The sequence below is a fragment of the Amblyomma mixtum genome, chromosome 2, assembly GCF_055824585.1.
Source record: "Amblyomma mixtum isolate Tamu chromosome 2, ASM5582458v1, whole genome shotgun sequence".
Lineage (NCBI taxonomy): Eukaryota > Metazoa > Arthropoda > Arachnida > Ixodida > Ixodidae > Amblyomma > Amblyomma mixtum.
Genome location: NC_143013.1, coordinates 317,898,792 through 317,908,451, shown reverse-complemented (window position 1 = coordinate 317,908,451; position 9,660 = coordinate 317,898,792). Strand labels below are relative to the sequence as shown.

Sequence of the window (9,660 nt, the reverse complement as noted above, 5' to 3'; positions counted from 1 at the left end):
ACTCGACAATATACCCTACTAACACCATGATCAGGTGACAGAGAAATGCGCAGAATAAAAAAAAACCCTGTATATAGCCTTCATAGATTATTAGAAACCAATTGACTCAGTCGAAACCTCAGCAGTCATGCAGGCATTGCGGAATCAGCGTGTAGAAGAGTCTGATGTAAAATTACTGAAAAATATCTATGAGAGTCATCTATAAAGTCAGCAATAAAATTCCAATAAGGAAGGGTGTCAAGCAGAGAGACATGATGTCGACAAAGGCGTTCACCGCCAGTTAACAGGAGGTGTTCCCAAGCCAGGACTGGGTACATTTGGGAATAAGAATTAATGAAGAATACCTTAGTAATCTGCGATTCATTGATAATATTACCTTGCTAAGTCACTCAGGAGATGAACTTCAAAACATGATCAATTAGTTAGAAAGGCCGAATAGAACGGTGGGTTAAAAATTGATATGCAGAAAACGAAAGTAATGTTCAAGAGTCTGGGTAGGGAACAGCAGTTTACAATTGGTAGCGAGGTGCTGGAAGTGGTAAGGAAATAGGTCTTCTTAGGGCAGGTAGTGACCGCAGGTCCGGTTCACGAGTGTGAAAAAAACTAGAAGAATAAGAACTGGGTGGAGTGCATTTGGCAAGTTTTCTCAGATCACGACTGGCAGTTTACCTTTATACATCAAGCGAAAAGTGTAGAACAGCTGTATTCTACCGGTGCTCGCTTATGGAGCACCCGTAATATGATAGGTGTAACGTGAAGATACAGGAAGAGGGCAGAGTGGGTCAGCGAACCAACGCGGGTTAATGACATCCTAGTCGAAATCAAGGAGAAGAAATGGGCTTGGCCAGGGCATGAAATGCGAAGGCAAGATAAGCAGTGGTCGTAAAGGGTAACGGACTAGATACCAAGAGAAGGCAAGCGTAGCAGGGGGCGGCAGAAAGATAAGGTGGGTGGATGAGGTTACGAAGTTTGCGGGGTTACGGTGGCCGAAGGTGGCACAGGAGAGGGTTGAATGGAGAGATATCGGAGGGCCTTTGCCCTGCGGTAGGCGTAATCAGACTGATGATGTACAATGCTCACAATCTTCGTTTCCGGCGCAGGTTCGCCGAAGCGTGCAAGTTCGCTTACGCCAGAAGAACGCTCCTGGGGGATCCTAATTTTGTCGACTGTAGGCAGGTAATTACTGTCGATTGATTGGTGCTATCGAACCGTTCGGGAACGTCACTACTCGCTCCGATATGTCTTGACGGCTTTTTGATACGCTACGACTGCGGAAATTTATACGAGCATGACATAAACTAGAGGCGTGCTTTTACTACACAGTTTCCTCGCTTTATCTGCTCACAGCTTATCCGCAACATGACCTCGCAAGAGTTCGCCGCCGACGCCAGATTCAAAATCGACGACACGCGCACGTTCTCGGAGTTCCAGCGCTACGGGTTTGTCAACGAGACGCAGCCACCGGACACCGGCACGGCGCACGCCACCTTCTGGGGCGAAGATGGTGACGTCATCGCCGTCTCAAGCACCGTCAACTATTAGTAGGCATCACGAATTACGTACCCGTTCAACCCTAGCAGAGAAACAGGGTAACAAAAAATATTAATTGCTTGTGAAAAGTTCTTATGAGAAATTTTGCAATCTAGCACTTATTTAATCAGCCAGCGATCATTCTCAAGAGTGAGCTGAGGTGCAGCGATGCAGTTTTGGCTCCAGCATTGATGCCGACGTTCAACGCTCCGCTAGTTTTGCAGCGGCCGAGGAGGAGGAAGAAGAGAAGGAAGTGAAGGGAAAGGAAAGGCAAGGAGGTTAACTCATGATGGAACAAGTTTGCTGCCCTGCGCTGGAGGAAAGGCATGACGGGATATAAAGGTGAAGGAGAAAAGAGAGTAGCGGGAAAATGAAGTCAGTATGAGAAGTCAGTAAGCACGCGGTGAGTGTACATTCTTTGGTGCGGACATCATCTTTGTAGCGGTCGCGTTAACTTGCTGGTAGAGTAAAATGTTATGCAGATGGACCATAGTGTCCGAGAATGGTGCGGTTCAGCAATTCAGCTCATACGGCTACTGTAACTTTGTCACACCGAAAGAGGGGGAGAAGCCTGGCAGTTTTTACGCGATACTGTTAAGGAGCTCGGGTCGTGGAAAAGGTGGCACCGGTGGTGCTGTCCAGTGAAAATCCTGATTGGCTGATAGGATCGTGACATCACAGCCACGTCACCTCGCGCGGAACTTTAAAACAACCCACAACGCTCATGTGAAACGCGTCGTCACGCGTGGAATGAAAGTGTTTGAAACATGACTTGTAATGCGAATTCAAGGTCATCACATGTCTGAAGTGAACTTTGTAAAGCAATTCATTTGACTGAAACAAATTCAAGCGGGATTCAAGAAAGACACGCTACCGACTGTCCAAGTAAGGCACGGAGAGTTTATAGGTGTAATCCAGGGTTTGACGGAATCCCGTGTGGTCAGGTAGTGGCATAGTAGAAAGTAAACTTGGGTCACTGACCACGTCAAAAAAGGGGGTTAGAGACGTTTCGGAACCGCTGCGGGTTCCTTGTTCGCAATGCCTCATTCATTGTGAACAAGGAACCTGTAGCGGTTCGGAAACGTCAACTGACCCCCTTTTTTGACGTGGTCAGTGACCCAAGTTTACATTCTACAGAGTGTATATGTATGTTGTGTGGTCTCACGTCCAGTAAAGTGGTATCTTACAACTGTATGCTAATTGGTGTGTGTGTAATTAGAGAGGAACACAGACCGCTATCGCGTCATACCTTTAGTGCGGAGCTTAAGTGGCCCTGAATTTTTTTCGTATTTTGTTTTGAAGCCTGCAATTAGATATTTTTTCTTCTTTCCCAGCATTCGCGACTGCTCATTGGGATCTTAATATATTGACCGGCATCTTTTATTTGCACCAAAATCAAAACGCCACAATGTTCCATGATTAGATGGTTCTGATAAGAACAAAGTTATGTTCAAAATGGTTAGGATATATGGTTGACTGCGCCTTAGCAGCGCAACGCACAAGAATAAAATCTACCTTATGTGTTGTTCATTACTTTGACTTTGGGAGTACTCTAACATCGGTAGGACAGTATGTCAGCCCGGACTTGCACCACTGATAAGCTCGTGCCTCTCCAGTTCCTCAAGGCCGCTTGGCAGCACACTGTGACCACCTAAATGTATTTCGTTTTAGTCTAATGTGACCTGTGCGATATTTATCAAACGGCGAAAAGGCATCCCACAAAAATAAGGAATAAGGAAAAGCAATAAGGAACAGTGTCAGGCCAGAAGCATGATCAATGAGATAGACACGCAGAGCAGAATGGTGGGTCTAAAATTTAACATGCTGAAAACCAGTTCAACAGTCTTGCAAGGAAACAGCAGTTCGCAGTTGCTAGCGAGGTCCTGGAAGTGATAAGGGAATACGTCTACTCGGGGCAGGTAGTGACCGGTGATCCAAATCATGAAATATGGGACGTTCTCTTATATCATTAATGGCAGTGTACCAATATCCCTCAAGAGAAAAGTATACAACAGCTGTATCTTACCGGTACTCACCTGTGGGGCAGAAACGCGGAGGCTAAGAAAGAGGGTTCACCTTAAGTTATGGACAACACAGCGAGCTATGGAAAGAAAAATGATGGGCGTAACGTTAAGAGATCGGAAGAGGGTAGAGTAAGTGAGGGAACAAACACGGGTTAACGACATGCTAGTCGAAATCAATGAGAGAAATGGACTTGGGCTGGGCATAGAAGATAACCTCTGGCCCTTAAGGGTAACTGAGTGGATTCCAACAGAAGGCAAGCGTAGTAGGGGGCGGCAGAAAGTTAGTTGGGTGGACGATATTAAGAAGTTTGCGGGTATACGGTGGCCGCAATTGGCAAAGGACAGGGTTAATGGGAAGGACATAGGAGAGGCGTTTCCATGCAGTGGGCGTCGTCAGGCTGATCATGATGATGATAAAAATACGAAATGTATCTTTTCTTGAACTGGATTAGTATTGAAATGACATCAAATTAAAAGGCACGCTTCTATGTGGTTTATCTCACCGCTACGGTAGCAATAGGGAAATGTAGTTTTATACGAAGCATACTACTTTAGTTACCACTTCAGCCCTTCACCGTGGTTATGCGCCTCCAAATCACGTGATAAATGACGTCACACCACGTGACACGATGACGTCACGACAGTAGAGAAACGAGGGCCCACCTCGCGCCGTCGCTGTGGTTGTGCGCCTCCAAATCACGTGGCACGATGACGTCACGGCAGTGGAGAAACGGGGGCCCACCTCGCGCCGTCGCTGTGGTTCTGCGCCTCCAAATCACGTGACACATGACGTCACACCACGTGGCACGATGACGTCACGACAGTGGAGAAACGGGGGTCCACCTCGCGCCGTCGCAGTGGTTGTGCGCCTCCAAATCACGTGATACATGACGTCACACTATGTGACACGATGACGTCACGACAGTGGAGAAACGGGGGCCCACCGCGCGCCGTCGCTGTGGTTGTGCGCCTCCAAATTACGCGACACGATGATGCTTCGCATTCTCAAGGCTTAACCAAGTTAAGCCTCAGCCGTTTTTCTGTGTCATATTCGCTTGGATAAACACCGTCGGCATCGCTGTTTTATGGCGCAACTAATAGAAGCGTAAATAAATGGCCGTCAGGAACGTTTTCCCGCTGGGCTTGGGCCGCAGTCATATGGGCGCTCTCAGGAATCATGTCCCTAGAGATCACGTGATATAGGTGAGCTTGGGTTTCGATGGAACTATCGTGGTCACTTCAGTCAGACGGACGGCAGTCTGAGAGTCTTTAGTTGAAGAAATCCATCAACTACCGCATTAATCGATTAGTATCGACTGAGCTTCGTTCTATAACAGTTGTTTCCCCTTCTTCTGGGTGCAGTTTTGGTAGCTTGCTGCGTACGTCGGAAGGTGTGGTGCTAAACAACCAGATGGACGACTTTTCGACCCCCGGGACACGCAACGTCTACGGCGTCGCCCCGTCCAGAGCAAACTTCATCGAGGCAGGCAAGCGGCCTATGTCCTCCATGGCACCCGTGGTGATCGTCGACGATCACGGCGACGTCCAGCTCGCCCTGGGCGGAACAGGCGGAGCAAAGATCACCTCCGGCATAGCGCTGGTGAGGAACATTCATTACCCGCTCAGGACATCTATGCCACTACGCTTCAGGGCTGTTGGGATGGCAGCAACCTGAAACGGGAGCGCTGATTATCTCTAAGTGTTCTCAATGGTTCTTCTGTTGAGCAGTGACCAGTGTAGTCTGGAAGCAATGCACAGACGCATCGGTGCGACAACTCTTGGACAGTGTGCTATCAACAAGGATGCAGGAGTGGATGCCGAAAGTCATGCCGAAATAGCGACCATTATGCGAACAGTTTTTATCTATTTATGTCGCATTTTTGAGCACTGACCTTATTTAACTGCAGCACAAGTTTTGCATGCATTGGTGCTTACCTGGTTTATAAAGTGGCGTTTTTTTTTGTAACTTTCAGGTGATCATGAGGACGTTGTGGCAGAATAACAGCATTAAGGAGGCAATCGACTTTCCCCGTCTTCACCACCAGCTGATTCCCAATAATCTCATGGTGGAATCATACTTTCCCAAGGTGAAGTTGTTTCACTATTAAAAAATGGTTAATATTTTTTAGTGCCCTCGCAGCGCAAAACCAAACATAATGGAAACGTTCACTTGGCTTAGAGCTGAGTCGTACAGTCACAGAATGACATCATATGCCTTGAATAAACATAGCTGAGCAGTTGACGTAGACGCCTTACGGCAGTGTGGAACGTCTATACAGGCTAATCTTCGATAATGCGAATGTTTATAATTGCTGAAACAGTCTCAGTTAAGTACTCAGAGACGAAAAACTTAATGATATTAGGAGCCATTGCTTCCCTCACATGAACTATTACTATTGGCCGATAACAAAAGAAACTCCATTGCTCAAGCATTGCGGAGCACGAAAAAAAAAGCCATTTTTGCGACACTTGCCAACATTTCTCGCATGTAACATTAACTTCGTTGGGTCCTAGTCTGTTGTTTTTTACCGCAGTGCCCTTAAATACAGACGTGAGCAGATGCGTGTTCTGCTTGACGTAACCTAAACATCCATTACTCCTTATTTGTGCCCATTAAACGGTTTGTGGGGCAAATTTTCTTCACGCCTTTGATTTTTCAATAACGAGCCATAAGGCGTTTGACTGAGGCTCTGCAAACATATTTATTACTGCGAAAGCATTACTTCGCTACGTCGACGATTTCGTCTCCGCAAAACGTGTCGGCAGCGATTTCTCTATTCGTGTGAGAGTTGAGCAAAAAAGAGTGATTGTGTGCGACAGAGGATCATGGGAGGATGATGCACGCTCAAATTTGGTAGATGTGAAGTAATTAGCTAATTAATTAGAGCCAAAAATGTCACTTAGATGTCAAAATAGTGTCGGACGTCGATGTAGTGCGATGATGTAGAAACAGTACTAGATGCAAAAATTGCGGGGGGAAAAAACGCAACCCCGTGACAAAGGATGATCAAATGTCGTTGTACACCAAATTTGATTGATCTGGAGCAATTAATTAATCAGAGGCCAGAAGGTCATTTAGATGTCAAGATAGCCCAAGATAGGCATATAGCGCGAGGGCGTGAGTATGGGGGCAGGCGTCAAAATTGGAAGAAGTAAACGGAGAGGCAAACAGATGAAATAGAGAAAAAAAGAGGCAAAAAAAGAGGCAAAAAAAGAGGCAAACGAAGCAAAGAGAGGCGACGAGTGTGAAGGAGGCATCAATGCTTTCGCATTCTCCCAAAGCGGGTGCCCGCAGTGGTCTCTAACTTTTTTTTTTTTGTGTGTGGGCCCATAATGGGGATAACGGTGAGCAATTCTGCTAGCAACGTATTAAAGCATCCGCCGCATTTTCCTTACTTTTATTTTTTCACTAGGCCTCCGCACTTACAGAATTCTTTTCCACATGACCGCAGTGCGCATCCCTCCTCCTCTGCTTTTGCTCCACCAGCACCGGGTGAAAACAAGCCGCCAGCTTGCACTGCGCATTCTTGGTGCAAGCTGGTGATTTGTATGAGATGGTATGCTCAAGCGCAGTTCGTGTTGGTGATTGCTGTCAGCAACTGAAGACGCAAGCTGTAAACGCCGAAACGTCTTATTCGCACTTGTTGGCCCGCAGAAGCCCATCGCACCTGCGCACCCGCGTGCCTTTATTTTCAATCGATTTTCTGGGTAGCAGACGAATTTTCGCAAACTTCCCAGGAGGTGCCACATATTATGAAAAAAGGCCACTTAGCTGACACAGCGCATGCGAACGAGGGAAACGCAACACACAGTTCCTCGAATCTGGTGCATTATACTCTGATGGGCGACACTGCGACTCATTATCGACTGTGGAGAAGCATTCCCAAATTCCACGCTAGCGTCATCCTGTTCTGCCTTTTTAGCTCGCGGAGAAGTGCGCTTAATACAGTGTCAATACCGCTAAAAACACTTTTCAGGTTGTTTTTTAAGATGCTTTGCGTTTGAAAAATCAACTCTGACACAAACCTGCTTTTGTTCTACTGTCGCGCAGGAGGAACACAAATAGGTTAGTCCGTAATGTCAATTTCCAGACTTCAATGCAGCCCAAAATTTCATATTATGAATCAGGAAAGAAACACGTTTGAAAGGCAGTTAATTTATGGTCTAAAGTACTCAAGCCGTAACTTGATTCGTCGAGCTACCGCACCGCTCTCAGAGAAAACAGAGCTGAATACACCACGAACCTATAGAGTTCTTTGTGAGGGAATAAACTTTCATATGAATTCTAAGAGCACGAAAAAAAAAATTTTAAGTCAGTTTTTTCAGTGCTAACAAAAATCAGCCCGTCATTCACTTCAGCACTGCGACTCCGTTAAGCTACCTCTGGAGGGGCACCGAGAACAGCAGCATGAACTGCCCGTTTTTAGTATAAAATGATTATTTGGCTCTTTTCACAATGTGGAGGCGTGTTCGGCAAAATAAGCGACATTTTTTGCTGCGAAAGTACTTTTTTCCGCTACTCTAGTCCAACACGTGACATCATGACCGAAATAGACGTCGTGGCCGCCGTGTTGGGCAGTCGGTTTCAAAGTCGTCGAATTTCGTTTCCAGAACTGCTGCTGGCTTATGAAAGTTGAGTCATCAGTTAAAGTAGCGTTCTTGTTGTTAAATGGCGGTTACGTATCGATAAATGTGGACAGCACCGTTTCGTCCTCACTGTCCCTTTAACGGCAGGATATTGCATATGGCTGTTGTTGACAAGCTCGCGTGCATTGACCTTGCAGGCTTACGTGGCGGAATTGGAGAAGCTGGGCCACAAGGTCGCCTATCCGAAAGGAAGATTCTCCATCATGATGGGCATACACAGGCGAGGCGGACGCCTGTACGCCAACTCGGACTTTAGGAAAGGCGGCACGGTGGACGGAAACTGAGATGATCGAGTGCGTCATCAGTGTACTTTTATCACTTTACATCATACTAAGAAGAGTATCATCGTTCCTCCGCTGTAACCTATGTTTTCGAACCCGTACTACGTGGCTATGTTCTGGTGGATATGAAACTTATGTACAGTACGTGAGAAGTGTATTCGGCCAAGCAAGGTCTCTAGAAAAATGAAGTGTGGTGAGACAAAAGTTCTACTAGAACCCAGACAGAGACGGCTGTGGACGTGCACAAGGGCCATTTAGAATCTCGCCGCCACGCTACACGCCACATGTGCGTGCACAATGATGTGGCTCAACGGGCAGCTCGCTTGCCCCTCTGCATCTCGTAGAGGTGCAGGTGACCTTGCAGGACATCATGGGGGGCCTGCAAGTCGGACCTCATCGCTAGCTCTCATTATGCATCGTTTATTTATTTTCATGTTCAACGTGACGATAATGAGCACTCAACTGCCAATGAATTGCTGTAAATATGGCGTACATGTCGTTTATTACAACCGATTACGACACAGGCTCTCTCGGGGCTTTCCTCTCGACACATTGCAGGAATGATGCTTGTGCAATGGAAGGAGAAGCAAATCAGAGCAGACGCAAGACGCACTCAAGTCGCCTGGTACTCTGGCATTTTACAAAATGATTTTATAGCCTATGCCTTTTATCTTTCATTCAGTTGTCCAGTGAATGAAAGCACTGCTTGCTTGACATTTTTCTACACACGAGTCAGTCGGGTTCTTCCTGCAAACACACGCTTGGCCACAGAGAACTAAAAACAACCACAATTCTACTTCTGCAAAATAATTTTTAGCTAAAGTATGGCACGAAAATATGCAAGTAATGACCCATTCTACAGGTCGTCTAAGAAAGCCAGAAAGCAGTAGGCGAAATGGAAGTTTGGAGTATCCTTACGAAGTGCTCCAAGGAAATTTGACTCACGCAGTCTCAGTCCATGTATGTCCTTGCTTAGCCTTGTGATTGAAAGAACGCACAATGGGACGCATGCACAGAAAAGCTTTCGTAGGGCGTGCAGCAGACGCCACCGGTGCAACTAAATGAGTTTTCAAAGAATCCAACTGCTACGAAACCCACCCAGTAAATAACGAAGGGCTTTCGTTATTTACTGGACACGTTATTTCGCGGACATCTTGGCTGTATACCGGTCTCCTCTG

General features: G+C 46.5%; 1 protein-coding gene across 1 annotated transcript; it reads left to right on the top strand.

Moving 5' to 3' along the window:
- The first annotated feature begins 1,097 nt into the window (after window positions 1-1,097).
- On the top strand, window positions 1,098-9,264 carry LOC149365114 (scoloptoxin SSD20-like). The gene is made up of 5 exons (XM_089575196.1): window positions 1,098-1,176; window positions 1,348-1,541; window positions 4,917-5,154; window positions 5,528-5,641; window positions 8,339-9,264. Exons 2-5 carry the CDS (start codon window positions 1,360-1,362, stop codon window positions 8,483-8,485), a joined length of 681 nt encoding a protein of 226 aa, XP_089431322.1. The 5' UTR covers window positions 1,098-1,176; window positions 1,348-1,359; the 3' UTR covers window positions 8,486-9,264.
- The last annotated feature ends 396 nt before the right edge of the window (window positions 9,265-9,660 follow it).

What these genes read in the sequence shown, in the direction of transcription:
- LOC149365114 (XM_089575196.1), top strand. Translation starts at nt 1,360, where the DNA reads ATGACCTCGCAAGAGTTCGCCGCCGACGCCAGATTCAAAATCGACGAC. An exon ending in TCACCTCCGGCATAGCGCTG is followed by an intron (nt 5,155 to 5,527) that starts GTGAGGAACATT and finishes TGTAACTTTCAG; the next exon opens with GTGATCATGAGGACGTTGTG. An exon ending in TGGAATCATACTTTCCCAAG is followed by an intron (nt 5,642 to 8,338) that starts GTGAAGTTGTTT and finishes TTGACCTTGCAG; the next exon opens with GCTTACGTGGCGGAATTGGA.